At 45.6% G+C, this 21,616-nt stretch overlaps 1 protein-coding gene across 1 annotated transcript in view; it reads right to left on the bottom strand.

The window, feature by feature from the left end:
- Positions 1–263: 263 nt before the first annotated feature.
- The window catches only part of Pex16 (peroxin 16), a 72,566-nt gene continuing 51,213 nt past the window's right edge, over positions 264–21,616 (bottom strand). Inside the window, exons 6-7 of the mRNA XM_067101464.1 lie at positions 19,484–19,587; positions 264–651 (exon numbers count right to left, since the gene is read on the bottom strand). Of these exons, the coding sequence (XP_066957565.1) occupies positions 411–651; positions 19,484–19,587 (345 nt within the window). The 3' untranslated portion in view covers positions 264–410. The remainder of the gene's footprint in view (positions 652–19,483; positions 19,588–21,616) is intronic.

The following is a 21,616-nucleotide window of genomic DNA, read 5'->3' on the forward strand; positions in this document are numbered from 1 at the left end:
ACTTACAGAACATAAGATGGAGGCTTCCCCAAAGCAAACGTGGTTTAATCAATTGTACAACCACCATTTTGCTTGTTTTTTATTTTGGAATATGAACATTGTCTGCCCTCACTGTACAATAAAAATTTCTTTGTTTTTTTTGTATGAGCTTTGATAAACACCATAAATTTTCATGAATGTTGCTTGATGCCTGTATACTGATTTAATATTTTCTCATTATGACAGAATAATTCACTTTCTTTAAAGGTTTTGTGAATAACTCATTTACTTTTCAAATTTATTCCCATTGTTACAATTATAAAAAGTAATTAACATTATTTTTAAAGCTAAAACTGGCACTGGCACAGAACATGAAAAACTAACAATTATAATACTCTTTTAACAACAACTATTCATAATTAACATACTCCCTAACTCCAAGTATATGCATATATCTTTTGCCATTCAGGAATGTATTCAAGGAGTGGCTTACAAATTGTCCTAGCTAGAGGAATTCTGTTGCCAACAGACAACAAAAAATGTTCAATGCGCTTCTGTGTCACAACGTGGAATGCTGGAGAACGTACAAGATAGTACAGCAGGCCAATTCTTCTATGGATAATTTCAGCCTTCTCTACTTTTGTAAGTTTGCTTTCATCATACAACTTCAAGCTGTGGATAAATGCAAAACAAGTGAGTTACATACACAAATTTTCTCACTTTTTTTTTCTTTCAAATTTTTTATGAATCAAAAGATACACACAGTGAATATTCTAAGGATTACAAGAAAGGTGATTTATGAAATTATAAGCACAGCACTGGAACTAAGCTTGAGTTTTGTATAACTAAATGAAAATTTTTATAATAAAGTTCCTTATGGGGATACTTACCTAATGTTAAAGTTTGCTTATATCTTTGCTCCATAGTTGGGATCAGCATTCAAAGAAAAAAAGGGATGGACTGTCTAGTTCATCTGTTCTCCACCAGGTGGGTGTAGAATGTTTCCATTCCAGTTAGAATTCTTGACATCCCACTAAAACGTGGGGAGGCTGGTCATCGCCCAGGAGGAGCAGAACTGTTGAACAGAACCAGTGAAATGGATGCACCTTGCAGGACAGTGTACATGCCAGAAAGAAGTCTCACTCCCACCACAGTAAGGAGGGTGATCGATGAAACAGCTCTCCAGGATGTTCAAACAGAGATGTAGGTGGTCCCACTGCAGACCAGACCAGGTTCAATTGTAGAGATGAGATGGATATTCCAGAGACCCTTCCAGAAGACCTTTGCCCCATCCCAGTTCCTGCCACCCCGAACATCTCAACTCACCCTTCTGCTCCATCCAGGATTTTCAAGACAGAGATTGGAGGCTGGTCGGGGGGCAGAGACCAGTGCACAAAGACAAGCCTCTTCATCCAGCAGAGTGCAGAAGACAGGCTAGCAGAAAACAAGGGTCAGGACAGATGCTCCAAGGTTCAATTAGTGGCTCACATGAGATGGATGACCGCTAGAAGGCCTCTGTTCTCATGGAGTTCGACGACCTGGTGGGAGAACTCCCTGACTTCAGGCAAGGTTGGAGGAACTGTTGCCACCTTCACTTCCATGCCAGGTCGTGTACTACGTTCCAAAGAAGGCCCTGCCATTCCCAGGACCTTGACCAATCCAACTGCAGGTTAGGGGATGATGTGCCAGTTCAAGCAGCAGGATGGAGGCCACCAACACAGAGCTGATTCTGGTGAGGATCATCAGAGTCATCTCCTGGGTTGGGAGGTGCCAGGGGCATGGCTTTAAGAAATGAAGGATGCTGTTATCCCGGAGAGATGGCCAGCCCTAAGGAGGTAACTGGGCCACCTGTGGGCCAAAATGATCATCAAGTGGCAGGGGGCCCTCCTGTCAGTGATGAGGATGAATTTCTCAGGAGAGTTGGCTGGCATTGAGGAACAGCCCTCTGCAGGATTCACCGTACTGCTACCTGCCAAAGTCTAGAAGGCCACAGAGGAAAGGAGGGACACTCTCTTCTCCTAGGTGTCCTTTGCCAACCCAAGCCCTTGATAAGCAGGTCAGTCCCTCTCAGGAGGCAGAACAACAACACTGGGAAACATGCCTCTCCCTGTTCCAGATACCTCCAGCAGAGACCCATTCACTCAGCCTCCAGGAAATACAGGCAGTCCCCGGTTATTGGTGATCTGGTTTTACAGCACTTGTCTAGCGATGGATTTCTGGCAGCTATTTTTGCCAATTTTCCGTTATCGTCATGCCATTGGGAACAGAACCCCTACCAATAACCAGGGACTGCCTGTACCTGCAGTTCGTCACCAAAGGGATGACATTCCAGTTCAGGGCTCTCTGCTTTGGTCAAGCAACACTTCCCCAGGTCTTCACCAGTGTTCCAGGTTGTCTCTTCCAGGGCACATTCCAAGGGCATCCAACTGAGATGTTACCTTGACAACTGGCTAATACTTGCATCCTCATAAGAGAAAGCAGAGGACCAGGGACATGATCCTGAGTTTGTGCCAGAGACTGGGCATAGTTGTTAACCTGCCTAGGTCCAACTTGACCCAAGACCATCAAATGCTTGAGTATTAAGATAGACGTGGAAGAGGTAAGGACTTTCCCCATCACAGGAGAGGGTAACCAACCTGTTGAACATCTCCCACAACTTCATCATTGAGAGATTCCAGCCAGTGAAGAGATGGCAGATCCTCCAGGGCCACTTGGTCTCCTTCAAGAAGCTGGTTAAGAAGGAAAGAGCACACCTCCAGTCCAGTGGGACTCTGAAGGAGATGAAAAACAACTGGCAGCAACCAAAGAAGGACCTGTTGTATCCCAAATAAGTGACCATGGGAGTCAGGGAAGATCTAACAGGTGGAAAGATCCATCTAACCAGATGTTGGTAGTGCCATTCAGTAGACCTCTCCCAGAGATGCCAGCATTCTCTGATACCTGAAAGGGGTGGGGCACACATGTCAATGGAGAGTGCATTTCAGGGATGTTTGGGTCCCAGGGAGGAGGAGGATCACATCAACCTCCTAGAAATGAAAGCAGCACAGCTCTCACTCCAGCACTTTCAACACCTCCTGGCAGGCCACTCAGTTGTGAAAAGCAACAAAGTGACAGTGGTACCCCACGTGAACAAGCGTATGAAGAACAATCTCCCCAGCCCTGTGTGACCTGGCAGTGAGAATGAAAGAGTGGTCAGCCACCCATGACCTGGAACTGACAGCCAGGTACATTCTGGGGAGGAGGAATGTTGTAGCAGACCAACACAGCAGGAAGGACCAGGACAGTGTGGTCTCTTAGTTAGGAGGTAGAAAACAGTCTACTGTAACTGTGGAAGGGCCCCACAATCGACCAGTCCTATTCTGAATGGCCACCAACACCAAGTTGCCCCTGTACTGCTCCCTGGTACCAGACCAAAGAACAGCAATGCAGGAGATCTCCTAACATCTGTAGGACAACATACTCATACAAGTGTACTCCTTCCCACCATTCTGCCAGTTGAGAAGGATCCTGAACAGGCTTTACCAATCCCAGGGACTTTTGAATGATCCTGGTTGCACCCCAGTTGCCTAAGTTGGAGCAGTAAGCAGACCTACTGCCCCTCCTGATAGACATCCTGAGAGGGTTGCCTCAGACACCTGACCTGATGCAGAAGCATAACGGAAGATGCCATCAAAACAGCCACCCTCCCGCTTCACAATTGGAGTCTATCCAGCAACTCCTCAGCAATGTTTTTTCAAAGGATGGTCTACCAGAGAAAGTGGACTGAGTACTGTGGATGGTGCCGGAGTAGGGGCCACATTCCTCTCAAGGTAGCAGACTTCCCAGTCTTCCTCAGACGTGAAATGGCACTCAGTAACATCCATCAAGAGGTAAAGGGCAGCCTTCACACAAGTTCAGCTGAGGGGCATCAACCTGTCAAGATCGTGGGAACTGTCAGCAATTCATCTGGGGATTCCAGAAGTGTGGCATCCCCTACGAGCCCTATGGAAGTGTTCTTTCTGGTACTTGCCTGTGCCAAAAAAGTTGGGGAGCCACATCATCTCCCAACTTGAGGATTGGTCCTTCTTGTCCTTGGAATTTGTCCTGGAGTTTGTGGCCAAAATTCAAAACCACTTGACCCCAGTCCTGAGACCTGATCTTAACAGTTCTCAATCCCCACCCTGGCTGTCAGAGACTGTCAGTACAGGCAAGGCAAAGAAATAGGTGTGTAAGGATACCATCCTGGCTGAGGGAGGTCATAATGAGGCGAGCAGAGGGGAGACCCCAGGATAAGTGAAGGCCCGCCCACAACATTAGGGAGACAGGATCTTCTATGGGATATAGAAGGAGGGCATGTGGAAGGAGCAATCCACTTTCACCTCTTCCTACCTGAGGGACCTGGTGCACAGGTCCCTGGACACCTTCACTCTGGGGCCCCATAGTGGCAGCCCCTGGAGGAGGAGCTCAACCCAAGAAGGTACAAGAGAGCCTACAGGATGAGTACAAGATGGAGGTTCTATCTTCACACTTTATAGATTAGGACTGTGGCTGTAGCAACCTGAGGGTGGAAATATCCGTAGGTTACCCTGACCACACAGGGTAGTAAGGATGGATCCTCCCTCCTGCCTAGGAGTCAGTCTCCATTTATGAAAGCATAGGTTCACATCCTGTCAGAACAAATAAATTTTTATGTAATTTGTATTTTTCCCAAGATACGAACCTTCACTTTCATAAGGGGATTTTCCCACCTCAACAGCACCTCATTTTGCTGATCTTTCCCAAGCATAGGGCAAAGTAGCAGGCATAAGAGGCTGATTCTCACAGCAGACAAGTTAGGCCTCCTTAGGATTTTGTTTTTATTTTCAGTGACTGCAAAAGTGTGCCTTCCGTGGGAAACTCCATTTTAAAACTGTTGGTATCATAGGAAAAATAAATTTGTTCTTACAAGATATACAAACCCTCAGTCCTTTACAATAGGAATTTACTTCAGTGCAGCTGGAACACAGCTGTTTAACTCAAACAAGGTGATGAAGTACATAGTTAACTACTGACTATGGGTGGGAGTCCCGCCCACCCAGTTGGTATATACTAACTTTGCTTTTGGCCACCGGCGAGGAAGGACGTGTGCTTCTCCTCTCTGCCTGCTGTATGGCATTGTTTACATTTTCTTCATTTTGTTGATATTGATATCATATAACATGTTGTAATATATGCAAATACAACTTTTTTTTCTGTTAAGAGTTTACGCTTTCAATATTCTAATATAGTGATTAGATACTTGTAAACCTTACGACTTTTATTAGCCGATGATGTGTTTTTCTCAAGTTTACGCTTTCAGTATTCTAATACAGTATAGTGATTCATACTGATACTAAACCCTACAACGCCAATGATGTGTCAAACTGGACTAAGGCAATGGGCTTAAACTAGGCAACATGTTTAGCTCTTGATGTACCTTCACTTGGTGAGGATTTTATTTACTCACATTAAGAAGGAGTTTATTCTGCTGAAAATTTCTTTGATATTTGCAAATATTGTAGCGCTCAGTCCTGGGAATAAGGGTTCTTTCGCTGGCAATACTTGCAGTATTGTCTTGTATGTTCCCACCTGCTCTTTTTCTGACGCTACAGGCATGAAGCAGCTGTTGCTTGGTTCTCACTGAACCTGTGGTTTGACTTCGGGGAGAGAGAGAGAGAGAGAGAGAGAGAGAGAGAGAGAGCAGAGATCAGAGTGTGTGTGCTCTCATCCCTCTTTCACTTTCCTGCATGGTGATGATGTAAGGGTCCCAGGACAGTGATGGTTTTGCAGAGTCAAGCAGGAATCGATTTGTCTCGTCATCTTCACCTTCTTTCTTGGTGCTCTCCTACGTCTTAGGACTCAGGAACCGTGTCATGGGTTTCCCCAAGACCCTGCAACACAGGAGCACCAGGTGGCCGGATCTCCTCAGACACAAGTTGAAGAGGTAGCCTGTGTCTCCTATACTAGTTCTGGGAAATTTTTCCCAGACTAGTATAACCTCTACCTGTGTTTCTTCGGACACTCAGGTAGAGGGAGCAACCCATGATCGATTCTTTCATGACTCGGGAGCTCCAGGTGTATGAGTCTCAGGCAAGACTCGTACCACCTCAGGTACTCGGGTTTCTCGAGACATCAAGTTACTTTACCAGATTCTGGGAGTTACCTCCATGCACTGGTATACCCTCCTGTTAGAGTTTCTTCGGACACTCGAGTAGAGGAGCAACTGATGATCGATTCACTTGTGACTCGGGAGCTCCAGGTGTGTGATCGCATTATCAGCCCTGCTCGCCCGAGCCGAGTGTTTGGGTTCATTTGCGCTGATACCAGAGTGCTCGGGTCTTGTATCACTGGGTACTCACTTTTTCTCAAAACCCCAAGTTACCCTTACTAGTATATCCTTCTGCTTGAGTTTCCTCAGACACTCAAGTAGCTGCTGCTGCTGTTCCTGCTGCCCCAGCTGCATCTGCCATCCAGGTTGCTGCAGCTGCTCCTGCTGCTCCCTCCTGGACTGGAGACCTGACCACCATCCTGAAAATGTCAAAGAAGGAATCGCAGAAAAGGAGTTGGAAGATGTCTCTTCTTCATCTTCGGCATCATCACCTGCTGCCTCCTCCCCTTCTTCTTCTGAGGCTTGTCAGCCAAAGAAGAAGAAGGCTGCCTCTCATCCCCCTAAGACTTGGGACTTCTAAGGGGCTGCTTCCCCCCACAGGGGGAGTGGGAACTCTCATTGGCTCTTCCCGGCCCTTGGGCTCAGGATCCTGTTTGCGTACCCTGCAGGGGTCTAGCTTCTCGGGAGACTCAGGTGCGCGTGCCCCCCCGGCCTGCGTTCCTGATACTGGTTCAAAGAAGCTTGCTTCTAAGACTGGTACTGTGCCTGTCTCTTCCCCAGTTTCTTCAGACACTCAAGAGGAGACCACTCCTGTTGATCATTCTGTATGAGATTCGGGAGTATCGGGTGCTTGGCCAAGCCAAATCCATTCCCCAGTCTGGTTTAGGCACAGGACAGGAGAAAGCGCTGAAACATGCAGGTGTTTCAACCCTTCCTGCCAGCACCGCTTCGAGTGCTTGGCCAGGTTCCACACCCAGTGTCTCGGACCCAAGGGTCTGAGTGCTCAGAGATGCAGAGAAGAGGTCCCCTGTTCAGACTTCTTTTTGGGAGGTTTCGGCCTCAAAGAAAACTGGAGCACATCAAGTTCACTTCAGATGGTACTTGGGCACTCGGCTCTGACCAGCCCCAATCGTGTGATTGGCCTCGCTCGCTGGAGGAGATAGCTCGGGTGCATTCGCATCAACCTCTCTATTCTCCTTTGGACAGCACCTCGCCGAGGTGTAGGTGCTCTCCTAGACCCATGCCGCCATCACCACCGCAGGTTGGTGACCACCCGTGGCCTACCTCCCCCGCTGGTTCTTCCAGTAGGACAGGTAGGAGTGCTCGATCCTCCCCACTTGTCCCCTCAACCTCCTGGGGTTTCACTGGGAGGCGCAAGTTAGACAGTAGGAACTCTGATGAAATAGTGTCTTACCAGAGTTCGGCTACAAGGGCCCCAGGTTCAGTTCTCGGGCCGACTCGGTCTTACACTCAAGTAGTTGAGCAGGGATCCCATGGGTCTGCTGAGGTTCTCTCTCCTGCGGGGGAGAGTGGATTGAGAGGAATGTACCCTGGAAGGACTCAAGGGTCCTCTTCCTCAGGATTTGGACAGCCCTGAGATACAGAGGACCTTTGCAGAGGTCATCGCACTGATTCGTCGGCACAATGATCTCGGGGAAGGGACCATAGCCTCTTCTGTGGATCATCCTTCGTGCTTTGAATCCTTTTTGGGTCCGAAAAAGGAACCAAAATCTTTGATGGGGCTGCCATGGTCTGCGCTTGCTGAAGGGGTACTCAATCAGGTGAGTAACCTGGTCTCTGGGAAATTCACTTCAATCGGTGGTCTGTGTTTGCTGAGGGGGTACTTGACCAGGTGAATAACCTTGTCTCTGGGCAGGGGAGAGAGGGACTGACAATAAAACAAACTCATTGGTTCTCCTAGTTTTACTGTCTCCGATGCTCTGGGTTCATCCAAGCCTTTTTCAAAGCAATGTTGCTACACCACTTTAATTCGAAAGGTCCAGAAGTCTGACAATTGAACACAGTCATTCACACTTCTCTGTTCAACTCGTCAGAGGCTGGTATCCTTCCTTTGCTCTCACATGACCAGGAAGGAGTCCCAGGTGAGGCGAACTTCAGTCAGCTCAGAGGCTTACTCAGAATCCTCCCTCCAAGAAGTAAGTCTCCTTACTGTAAAAGACTGAGGGTTTGTATATCATGTAGGAACAAATCACAAATCTTGAAAGTATTTTGTATTTTTCTTATCTATACAAACCTGAGGTTCTTTACAATTTATGCCCACCTCGGCCACCCCTCATTCTGCTTCCTGGGCCAAAAGGCAAAGTGAGTATATACTGATTAGGTGGGCGGGACTCCCATCCGTAGTCGGTAGTTAACTATGTACTACATCACCTTGTTTAAGTTAAACGGCCGTGTTCCAGCTGCACTGAAGTACATTCCTATTGTAAAGGACCTCAGGTTTGTATAGTTAGGAAAAATACAAATTACTTTCAAAATTTGTGATAGGACTTGAAAAAATTTTTTATTCAAATTTTCATTATTTGGAATGACTTTGACCTGTTCAAGTTAGCCAATTCCCACATTGAGAGAAGGACGGTGGGGTATTGTAGTTAAAAGAACATGCATTGTCATTGTCATGCAAACTTTAAGTTTCTTATGAGAAACTTTATACATTCTTACTTGTATAGGGATCCTTCCTGGCAAGTACTGCCCCCAGAAGGTGGATCCACAAGAGGGAGTAAGGCATTCATGAATAGAACAGTCAGAAGCCAAATGGAGAAAAGAAGTACTGTCAAAGGACACCCCTGTGCCTTGGTCCAAGAAGCCCAACAAATGACAGTCTAAAACTAAAATAATACCAACAGATACAAAAGGTGCACTTCCATACATGCAATGTATGTTCATGCTTCCCAAAAACTCAAACCCAGGATTTTAAACAGTAAAGACAAGACAGGTACTCTCATTTGGTTTAGGATAACTGTTCCCACTGCGACTAGAGGACTTGGGCCTTTGCAGTTCTCAAAAGAAATTATTTCTCTCAAGGAAAAAATGGAATTACACCTCCATTGTGCTGTGTAAATTCACAAATTTTTAAAGCAATCTGTATTTTTCCTAACTTGACAAACCTGAGGTCCTGTACATTAAGAATTACTTTCAGCTAAGCTGGAAATGGCCGTTAAACATTCAAACAAGGTGATTAGGTGGTTAACCACCGTCCAGTAAGTGGGGGTCCAGCCCACCCAGATGTAAACATTCCACTTTGCCTTTTGGCCCAGGTATTAGTTTGAGGGGCACCACGAGGTGGACATGAAATGCAATGTAAAGGACCTCAGGTTTGTATAATTAGGAAAAATACAAATTACTTGAAAAATTTGTGATTTGTTCCTACAGGATATACAAACCCTCGGTCCTTTACATTAGAAAGACTCACTTGTTGGAGGGAGGAAGCTTTAGTAAGTCTCTGAAATGACTGGAGTTCACCACACCTGGGTTTCTCTTCCTGGTCGAAAGAGCAAGGAAGAGTACCGTGCCTCTGACATACTGATCAGAGTATAGGAACTGCATGATCAATTATCTGACTTTGGGCCTTTTCGAATGAGTGAGGGGAAACATAACCTCATACGAAACTAGGCTAGGATGAATCCAAAAGTCAGTGACAGTAAGACAAATATGAGTACAGTGGGTCCCCGGTAACTGCAAGGGATAGGGACCACAACCGCCCGCTTTAAGTAAAATTCTGCGTTGTTGGTATCTCCCTCTATTTAGATAGTTCAGACACCAAAGAACCACCTCTAAAAATGCTTATAACTGCCTATTTTAATGGTTCAAACACCAAATATACCCTAAATTATCATCATAGAATAAATTTAATATTTCAAAGTCATCTTACATCGTTAGCCTTAAGAATATATAGGTACATACTATGGCCTACAGCTATGTACTTTCACTTTAAGTCTTAGCAGAGAACTGTGTGAGGGTATGTATTGCCAATTATGCATCATGTACTGCTCAATTGTGCATTTTATTGATTTTTTTTTGCATTTTGTAAGATGATTTTAAAATATTACAGTACATGTAAAGTGTTTAGGATGAGTTTAGAGCATGTCTAAAATACGTGGGTAGTTGGCAGAATGATGTAACTACTGTACTGTTAGTACAATTGTACAATACGTACGTACAAACAAAACAGTAGGCTTGCTTACATCACAGTGATCTGCCTATGTATTTTTGTTAGTATTTTCATGAATGAATACATTTATGATAAAAAAACAATTTACTCTACTGATTGCAGTACCATACTGTAATATTAATGTAAACACAGCAAAATACTATACAGTAATTCAGTTTGTACTGTAAAGTGTATTTTTGTCTTTTGAAAAATATTCGTCCCAAGCATAAACAGTGATAAAATATTCTCTTGTGTATGTATATGTCGCAATGATTTACTAATTTTCAAATATTAATGTAAATACATTAATATGTTAATTTCAGTTACAGAATCCATTTATACTGTATTATTATTTTAATCTGTTATCATCATAATACGTCTAAAAAAAAACCACTCCTGCATTTGTAATGTTTATGTTCTGAGAATCAGCTGATTGAGGCTCACTACTACTGAAAGAATTAGGAAAATAATTTTTTAATTGCTAAAAGAAATGAATTTATTAATGGAATTATTTTTTAGTTTGTACATAAAAGTTTATGATACAATGATTCATATTTCATTAAGAGAAAGAGAGGACTGGTGTTTACTACAAATAAAGTCTCAGCACAGCGGCTGGTGACGAGCCTTACTTGACAAGCTGGGGAGGATAATAACAGTAATCTTGCATTGCTTATATATGAAATTCAGATTTTAAATATTTTTATGTTGATTAGAGATGAAATATCAACACTGATAAAATATTCTCTTGTGTATTGTTATAATATGTGTGATAATCAAAGAGTCAACTACTAAACTTGTATTGAAGCACGGTTCAGTAAATCAGAGAAAGAAACAATATGGCAACACTTACCTACAGTAAAAACAATTACAGATGTCAAGACAATCTGTTGTCTTTTTTATACATATTACGATGATAATGATCAATATTATACTTTATTCTGTAAGTGAAATAAAGTTTTACTGAAATTTTGCTGTTTTTGCACAAAAAGATTTGTATGCTGATTTGTTTACTGAGAAGAGAGAGAGAGAGAGAGAGAGAGAACTGGTAAGCTGTTTTGTGATTTTGTGGGATTTTAATTTAGCATTTTATTGATATTTTGCTGTTTACATTAATATTAACATTTGAAAATTAGTAAATCATTTATCGTAAAAAATGTATTTAGTCATGAAAATAAAATGAAAATACAATAATTAGTGAATATTGCTCTATGAAAAAATTTGTGAATTAGTGAATTTTCTGCGATATATTTGGAGATAAGCGCCACAGAAAACCCAGCGATTAACTGAACCAACAATTGCTGATACTTGATGTAGCAGGGACCCACTGTATTGGGTTTGACTTAATGTCAGTCTCTCCTTCCTCCACTTGCTAGAGGAAGGGGTAGGTTTGCTTCTATAAATCTAATGATATAAAAATAGAATGGATGCTCAAAGCATAGACTTACCTGCATCAGCCACCAGTTCCAGCATGTGTCGGCTCGAATCCCAATCTTTGCCTGAAGAAAGAGAAAGAAGGATAAGAAGGAGGAGGAGAGGCCAGTCACTCATGCAAACACACTTCCAACTGAACACCTTAAGCAAGATGCTACCTGTCCCATTAGAGGAGCTGGGTAAGCTACACAACTTTTTGAGCAGCCACCACAGGTCCCAAGGAAAAAGTGTCCAAGGACTTGTGGGCAATGTCCTGAAGTAGAATGACATGAAGGAGGTCTGTCGAGACCACACCCCCTTTCAGTGCCTGAGGAAAAGACAGATTCTTCCAGAATGTGAGGGTTGGACCAATGCCCCTAACTTCGGGAGCTCTCAGGCAGAAGTTGCCGGTATCGTCTTCGCCAGCTGCAGCGTAAGCCCTCCTGATCATCTCACGAAGCCAAAAATAAATCGTGTTCTTGGACACTTCTTTCTTGGATGAGCCAGTACTAACGAAGAGTCATCGACACTCAGGCCAGAGATGTTGAGTCCTCTTTAGATAGTACCGCAGCACTCTAACAGGACAAAGTAGCATCTCGTCTGGATCATTATCAACAAGTCCTCTAGGGAGGGGATCGTGAAGGACTAGATCCTGGCGTCAGGGAGCGACGGGTTCTGAGTTTTCGCAACGAAATCTGGGACGAAGTCAAGCATAACTGATCCCCATCCCCTCGAGTGTTTAACATCGAAGGAAAGTCCATGAAGTTTGCCTACTCTCTCCACCGATGCCAGGCCAGGCAGAAAGATGGTCTTGAGGGTTAGATCCCTGCCTGAAGACTCTTGTAAGGGCTCTTATGGTGCACAAGTCAGGCTCCTCAAAACACGAGTCACATCCCACGCAGGGGGCCTGAGGTCTCTGGGAGGGCAAGACCTTTCGAAGCTTCTCATCAGTAGCAAAATCTCCAAAGAGATGTCCATACCTTTCAGGCGCAAGACTAGGCAAGTGCAGCCCTATAGCCTTTTACAGTTGAGACGAAGAGAAGCTTCTCTCGGCAAAGGAAGACGAGGAAGTCCGCAACTTGCTGAATGGTAGCTCCGACTGGAGAGAGACCCTGTCTACGACACCAACCACAGAAGACAGCCCATTTTCCTTGGTAAACCACTGCAGAGGACTGTCTGAGATATCCAGCCATCTCTGTTGCTGTGTGGCGAGAAAAGCCACTGGTTTGCAAGAGATGCTGGATAATCTCCACCTGTGAAGACACGGGCTACACTGCCTGATGGTACCGCTCCACGTGTGGTTGACACAGAAGGTTGGGCCAGGGAGGAATCTCTCTCAGTGCCTCTGACAGCAGAGCTAGCAGGTCGGGATACCTAACGGCTTGCGGCTATTTGGGAGCCACCAGATTCATCCTGAGATTCGAGGTGATCAACACCCTGCTGATCACCTGGCGAATCATACAAAACATGGGGAAGACGTAAACATCAAGGTTGTCCCACGCATGTTAGAATGCGTCCTCTGCAGCCGCCCATGGGTCCAGCACAATAGAGTGGAAGACTTGAAGCTTTCTGTTGTGCTGGGTGGCAAACAGATCAATGACAGGAAGCCCCCACAGGTCAAACAACCTCTCCATGATTCTGGCAGCTGAGCTTGTCTGCCACTACATTCCTCTTGCCTGGAATGTACCTGGCTGACAGCTCTATCAAGTGAGCAACTGCCCACTTGTGCACCTGCAATGTCAACTGATGCAGCGGGAGGGATACAAGGCTTGTTGACATATGCCACTTCTGTGGCGTTGTCGCTCATCAACATCACCAAGTATCCCATCATTCGACCCTGAAACTCTTGGAGGGCCAAGAAGGCCGCCTTGAGTTCCAGGACGCTGATGTGAAGGCGCTTGTCGTCTCTGTTCCACACCCCAAAAGTCAGCAACTCCTCCAGGTTTACGCCCCATCCCTCAGTTAATGCATCTGTGAACACAAGCATGTCGGGAGGGGGAGTATGCAAGGATACTCCTATTAAGAGGTTCCTGTCATCTGTCCACCGGTCTAAATCCTGTCTCACTTCTTCTGAAAGTGGAATGGGAAAGGATTGAGGGTCTCGAGACTGGGACCAGTACTCCTTCATTCTCCATTGGAGAGAACAAAGGTGAAGCTGCCCACGAGGGATCAGCTTCTCCAACGATGACAGGTGACTGATGACAACTTGCCATTATCGAGCTGGGTGCCCCCGTTGAGACAGGAACAGCTGCGCTGCCTTCCTGAACCTGCTGATACAAGAGTCTGAGGAGAGACTCTTCTTGCTACTGTATCTATCAGCATGTCCAGGTACTTTATCCTCTGCTTGGGGATGACAGCAGACTTCTCGAGATTTACTACGACCCCTAGGCTGGAGCAGAACTCAAGAAGCTGATCCCTGTCCTGTAGCAACTGCGAGCCGGACAGGTTGAGCCAATTGTCAAGATACTCAAAGGACATATCCCGTGCAAATGGACCCAAGCCGACATAAGGGTGAGAACGCTCATGTGAACACCTGGGGAGCGGTCAAGAGCCTGAAACACAGTACCCTGAACTGGAACACTGCTTCCCCAAGGATAAAGCAAAGGTACTTGCAAGAGAACGGATGGATGGGTATTTGGAAATACTCATCCTTCAAGTCCACCATAAGCATGAAGTCGTTCTCCCCGATGGAGGTGAGGACTGAGCATGCTGTTTCCATTGTGAACCGAGTCTGGCAAATGAATCAGTTCAAGGGAGTGAGGTCTATGAGGCTTTCTCTACAAGAAAGATGCAGCTGTAAAAGCTTGGGACTGACCCGACACAACTTCTACAACACCCTTCTTCAGCATTGCTTGCACCTCTTCCTTGAGTGCAAGATCCTTCGGTGAGCCGGGAATGTAGATGAGGAGACGGACCGGGTTGTTGGTGAGAGGTGGTTGAGACTCGAAGGGGAGTAGATATCCCTCCCGAAGGACATCCACTACCAGGTCTCAGCTCCATGTCGCTGCCATGTTGCCCAATGGCTTGACAGACACCTCCACCAATGGCAGCAGCTGGAGGGAAACACTGCCCCTAGTGTCCTCCCTTCTTCTTACTTTGCCCCTGACTGGAAAGAGGGTTGAAAGGGACACAACTGTGCGCCTTTCTTGGCAGGGGAAGAAGAAGGCTGGGTGTTACCTCGAGTGCCTTTCAAAGCCTGGGTCTTCTTAGGGGTCGAGGAAGTTCTGGCCTGACCCGAAGGTTGGGCTGCAGTGGCACGTGAAGACCCGGAGGTCTTGGCCACTTCCTGGTGAACAAGGCCGCCATCCTTGGCATGTCTCTCATCCACCGCAGCATCTACCAACTCTCTAGGGAAGAGCGAGGCAGAGCCCAGCAACAGTCTGTTCTTAAGGGTCAATGCCAACTCAGGACCTAAAGACCCGAAGATCTGATTCAGGACAGCCTCCCTCCTCTTCAGCACCAGGTTTGCCCACAGGTTTGCCATGTAGTGGACTGGGTAGGGGATAGCCCTACCTCCAGACTGGCATGTTCTCCCGAACACAAAGTCCTCTCCAGGAATGATCACACCCGAGGAGGCGGCAACCTTGGAAACCGTGAACGACCACAGATCCAACCAGGAGACTGCCTGGAAAGCTGCCATAGCGGTGGCCTCCAGGTTCACTGCCTCTTGCTGCAAGAGGGAGACCCCTTCCGCAGCAAGATGCTGCAGCGAGAGACCTGGGCCTATGCAAACCAGGTCCAGCTCAACCTGCTTAGTCGGCAAAAACCCCTCAGAGGGGATGTAGAATCACTTCTGTCAAGGCAGAGGAGGGGGAAGGAGCTTGTCCGAGAGGTTTGACCGAAGTAATTTTCCTGCCCAGAGACAAGGTTATTCACCTGATCGAATACCCCCTTGAAAAGCACAGACCACGGCAGCCCCACCAAAGCCTAGGGTTCCTTCTTGGGACCCCAAAAGTATTCGAAGCGCAAAGGACAATCCACAGAAGAGGCAGTGGTCCCCTCCCCGACATCATTGTGCTAAAGAATCAGCGCAATGACCTCTGCAAAGGTCCTCTCTATTTCGGGGGTGTCCGCATCCTGAAGAAGAGGACCGCACCTTCCAGGGTGCGGTCCTCCTGACCTACTCTTCCCGCAGGAGGGAGAAACTCAGCAGACTCCTGGGATCCCTAATCGACTACTTAAGCGTATGACCGAGCCAGTCTGAGAACAGAACCCGTTGCGTAGGCCCTCGGTCAAACTATGAGAAGAAGCAATCTCGTTGGAGTCCCTCCTGTCCGACTCGCGCCTCACGGTAAAACCCCAGGAGGTTGAGGAAACAGGTGAGGGGGATCAAGTACTCCTACTTGTCCTGCCAGAAGAACCAGCAGGAGAGGTAGGCCGTGGGCGGTCACCAAACCATGGTGGTGACAGTGGCACAGGTATAGGAGAGCGCCTACGCCTTGGCGAAGCGCTGCCGAGGAGAACAGAGAGGTTCACTCGAGCACAGCCAAGCACCCCCTCCAGCGACCGAGGCTGATCAGAGTTGAGTGTTCAGGAGCTGCTTGATGTGAACATGTCCTGTCTTCATGACATGCTCCAGTCTTCTTCAAGAAGAATATTGAACAGGGGACCTCCTCTCTACATCTCCAAGTGCTCGGGTCCGAGACACAGGGTTGGGAACCTGGCCAAGCACTTGAAGCAGTGCTGGCAGGAAGTGTCAAAACACCTGCATATTTCAACACTTTCTCCCGCCCAGACCAGGAAGCAGACTCGCCAGTGCTGGTCTGGGGTGCCCAAAATTCCGCGGAATCCCAAGCACTCAGCATGACTCAACTCGGCCGAGCACCCGATACTCCCAAATCTCGTACAGAATGATCAACAAGAGCAGTCTCCTCTTGAGTGTCCGAAGAAACTTGGGAAGAGACAGGCACAGTACCAGTCTTAGAAGCGGACTCCTTCGAAATGGTATTGGGAGCACAGGCCTAGGAGACCCGCATGCCAAGACTCCCGAGACGTGAGGCCGCAGCGGGGTATGCAAACCGGATCCCGAGCCCGAGGGCCAGGAAGAGCCAACAAGAGATCTCACTGCATCCCCTGCAGAGGGAGGCAGCCCCTTCGAAGTCCCGAGGCTGGACTTCTCCTTCGGCCGACAAGCCTCAGAAGAAGAAGAGGCAGCAGACAACGATGACACCTTACAGGACCTCCTCTTCGATTTCTTCCTCAACATCTTCTTCAGGATGGTGGTCAGGTTGCCTATCCAAGAGGGAGCAGCAGAAAACACAGGACAGCCAGGGCAACAGGAGCATCAGAAACAGCAGGAGCGGCAACAGTAGCAACCAGGGCAGCTGGGACAGGAGGCACAGCAGGAGCAGCCTGGGCAACAGGAACAGCAGGAGCCCCCAAGGCAACAGGAGCAACCATGACAGGAGGCATAGCAGGAGCAGTCGGGACCATGGGTACAATCAGAGGCATAGACACTGCATACTGGGGTGCTGTAGCATGAACGGGGACATGAGAGTTGGAAATGCGTTGACACCGAAGTGGGGACCTTTGCAAATGCCATCATGGTTACCGTGGTCGTCGTTGGTGTGACTGCAGCATGGGTGACCACCAGGAAACGTCTCAGGTGCACCAAGATACCCTGCACGGGTGGAGTGCCCGAGAGCCCAAGGAGATCCATGCTTCCTGGAGCAGCCACCAAATCTAGAGAAGCAAGCAAAGTCGGGTGAGTAGAGGGAGACTCCTCTCGTTCCGAGGGAAAAGTGTCCCCACCCCCCTGGAGCGACCTGACGAAGCGAGTGAAGATGACGAGGGAGAGATCACTCCCTGAAGGAGAGACAGCCAGATGGGGAAGAGGGGTCAGCTAATAATGACGTAGTTGGAGGCGTATATCCTTTCAACAACATCTTGGCAGCCTTCTTCCTATACTGTTTCCTCCCAGTGAACTTCGGCCACTGCACAAGGAGATTAAGGATTACAATCATGCCCCCTCCAAGTAGTGCAGAGGACATGAGGGTCAACATCAATAGGAGAACAGAAGCGGGTACAACCCTTGCCACAACGCCAGGGCACAAATGCTGGGTGATGGCCTTCCAAACAGGATTAGATGATTCGTGGGTTTGCATAATCCAGAAATGATATCAAACACAAAAATACACAAAAGAACAATAAAAAACCAGAAAGATCCCACCAGGAAAACAGCGAAACGGCAATCAGGGCAAAGGGCTAGCACACACGACGGCCGAAAGCAAATTGGAATGTTTACATCCGGGCAGGCGGGACTCCCACTTACCAGACAGTAGTTAACTGCCTAACCACCTTCTCTGAAAGTTCAACGGCTGTTTCCAGCTTCGCTGAAAGTAATTCCTAATGTAAAGGACCGAGGGTTTGTATATCATGTAGGAACAACTATATCTTCTGAACTGATTTATGAAACCAAATTAAAACTGTGTAAAGAAAGATGGGGTGGTTGGACATCAAGATAGAAGAAAGGAAGCAGAAATGCAGATAAAATATAAGGCCAAAAACTGCGTGCAGCTGGGAGCCAAAGGGACGTTGTTTTTTACTAATGCCTACAGTGCGCCACATGCTTTTACTACTTCCAGTAAAATGCCATGAAAGTCAACTAACAACAGCAAAAATATTCCAAGAATGGGCGGATGCACCAGCCTTTAATATGGCGAGGAGAATTCTGACTAGAACAGAAATATTCTACACTCACCTGGTGGAGAACACTTGAACTAGATGCAAAGATGTAAGCTAACTTCAATACAGGTAAGATTCATCACAGATAATATATCTTTGGACAATCTTCCTTGTTTGGTTAATATTTTATCAATGGAACAAAAATTATGATGCCAGAAAATAGACATGAGAGTGCTCTTCCTGTTGCCATGAAAATACCTGTGAGAAACTGTGTTATGATACTGGATTCCTCTAGCTTTAAAAGTCTTATCAAAGCAGAGGTCTTGATCTTCAAAAAGGTTCACAAGAATGGACATGCTTAGTTTAGTGGTCATACATGTGGATGACAAAAAACACGAAACTCCAAGTGACAATTCTATACTGTACAATGCTTCATGCTTGATAAAGTTTAAAAAAGGATGTTTGCTGTATTTAAGTACAGAAAAAATTGGAAAATCATTCAACAGATTATGCACCATTACATCTGAGGAACAAATTCACATTAACTATTCTCTTATTAACTTTTCGTCATGACTTCGTCGATTGATACTGATACTATGCACAAAAAACCACATAGTAGAGTGGTCCAGTGCCCAAAATGTTTTCTCTTGTGCTTCTAGGATGCATACTATTTACATTGCTGATGCCTAATGAAGCAGAACAATTGCATTCTCATTTTTGTTGTTCTGTGTTAATGATAATGCACTGCCAGGAAAGGGTGAATCTAGCAACTTGCTAGATTCATATAAATCACTGTTTTTGAAATCTATGGAAATGTAAGTCAAGATTATGAGTTATTACAGTAGTCCAAATGAAAATGATTCTAATTGCTTTCCCCAAAGAGAGCCACTGATTATGCTATAGGTATATTTAAATAATAAAATAGTTATAATTATTATTAAAAAATACTTTGATCTCGGTGACACCTGTGATTATTTATTCCCATACAAGCATGTGAATGCCAATAAATTTCTTAGCAGTATTTATTCAAGTTCAGACACAAAACTCATTTGGTCACTCTGTAACTAGTGTCTTTTGAATAAAGTATAACTTAAGCTAATTAACCATAATATAACAGTAAATTAAGTTAGAGAGATCATGATGCAAAAGCTCGGATTTCTTGTAAAAAAAAAAAAGTCTTAGGATACTTTACTAACCTTACAAAGTCCATTCCAAGAGATAGTACCCATGGTGTCCAAGATTGCTTTCCAAATATATAAAGACTGCTAAGGTGGCTTAATGGTCGTAGTATGTGTATCACCTGAAATCCAAATAAAAATACTTGTCCTGAAAGCTGTTCCTTACTTGCCCTCAAACTGTTCCTTAAGTAAGTAAACATAAGAAATACTACTAAAACTTGATCAGTTTTTTCTTTATGGATACAAGGTATTATTTCAGAAAAACACTTTTAAACCGAAAAAATAAAAACTTTCATGGATGTAAACTATTTTTTATAAATGGGCAAATCAGTGCAAGACTTCCAACTGCCAGTCAGTATCTCGCTGTTGGGTGACCCCTTTCATCTGTTGGCATCATATGTTGTTAATCAAAAAGGCTTAGAGAAAAAACCATTCCACGTACAAAAACCGATTATTTTTACTTAGCCTTTTTGTGCACCTGCATAACTCGATAGCAGCTAGTGCTCAGTCAAAACTCCTTCAGTTCTTCTACGCAAGGCTCAGTTACTGTCCGCTGACTTAGTCCAAGCTTTCAGTTTTTCCCTTGCTCTTGTATTAAATTTGGTATCACAGTTTTTGAAAGTATATCGTATTATTCCCAACTGTACAAACCTGAGGTCCTTTACATTAGGAATTACTTATGGCAAAGCTGGACACGGCCATTAAACTCTTGAACAAGGTGATTAGGCAGTAACTACCATCAGGTAGGCGGGAATACCTGCCTGCCCGGATGTAAACATTCCAGTTTGCCTTTTGGTCCAGGTTCAGATTGAGGGGTGGCATGAGGCGGGCATAAAATGTAATGTAAAGGACCTCAGGTTTGTATAGTTAGGAAAAATACAATTTACTTTCAAAATCTGTGATTTGTTCCAACAAAATATACAAACCATCGGTCCTTTACATTAGGAAGACTCACTGGTTGGAGGGAGGAATCTGAGTGAGTCTCTTGAACTAACTGGAGTTCTGCACACCTGGGCTACTCCTGGTCGAAAGAGGTAGGAGGAGTACTGTGCCTCTGACATACTGATCGGAGTGTAGGAACTGCAAGATCAAATGTCAGATACTGGACCTTTTCACATGAACGAGGAAACGTAACTCATACGAAACAGACTGGAAGAATCTTAGAGCCGGAGGCAGTAAGGAAAACCCGAGATAGGGTTCCCCTTACTGCCAGTCTCTCCTTCCTCCCCTTGCTAGAGGAAGGAGCAGAATTACTTCTATGATTCTAGAAGAAAAATACAACAGGTGCTCGATGTGTAGTCTTACCACATCAGACACCAGATCCAGCAAGTATTGGTTCGAGTCCTATTCTCATCCCGAAGGAGGAAGAAGAGAGGCCAGTCACTCTCAGTATCCTTCTCACTTCCAGAACCAACACCTTAGGTGAGATGCTACTAGTCCACTTGAAGGAGCAGGGTAAGAAAACACAACTTGTGGAGCAGCCACCACAGGGCCAAGGAAAAGAGGTTGCAAGGGCCTGTAGGCAAGACCACAGGAAGACAAGAGTGTGGTCTATGAGATCACATCTTGCTTCCAGACCGACAGAAACTTCCAGAATGCAAGGGATGGACCAAGCAACTGATTTCGTGAGCTCTCTGGTGGAAAGTGCTGGTATTGTCGTCGCCAGCTGCTGAGTACCTCCTCTGATCGCTTCTCGAAGACAGGCCAAAGATGTGTCCTTAGACACTTCTCCCTTGGGAGAGATAGTAATAGCGAAAACGTCGACGACATCTAGGTTAGGAATGTCGAGCCTTTTCAGAAAGTATCACAGCTCCTTAACCCTTAAACGCCTATTGGACGTATCATAAGTCGACTAAAATTGTCTGTTGGGTGCCGAGTGGACGTACCGTACGTCAACTAGAAAAAATTTCAACCTTCGGTCAACTTTGACTCGACTGAAATGGTCGAAAAACGCAATTGTAAGCTAAAACTCTTACATTCTAGTAATATTCAATCATGTACCTACATTTTGCAACAAATTGGAAGTCTCTGGCACAATATTTCGATTTATGGTGAATTTTTTAAAAAACTTTTTTCTTACGCACGGGCGGTAACTCAGCCGAAAATTTCATAAATTCTTTCGTCATTTTGTCGTAATTTTTGCACTGTTCT

The sequence above is a fragment of the Macrobrachium rosenbergii genome, chromosome 57 (genome assembly GCF_040412425.1).
Source record: "Macrobrachium rosenbergii isolate ZJJX-2024 chromosome 57, ASM4041242v1, whole genome shotgun sequence".
Classification (NCBI taxonomy): Eukaryota; Metazoa; Arthropoda; class Malacostraca; order Decapoda; family Palaemonidae; genus Macrobrachium; species Macrobrachium rosenbergii.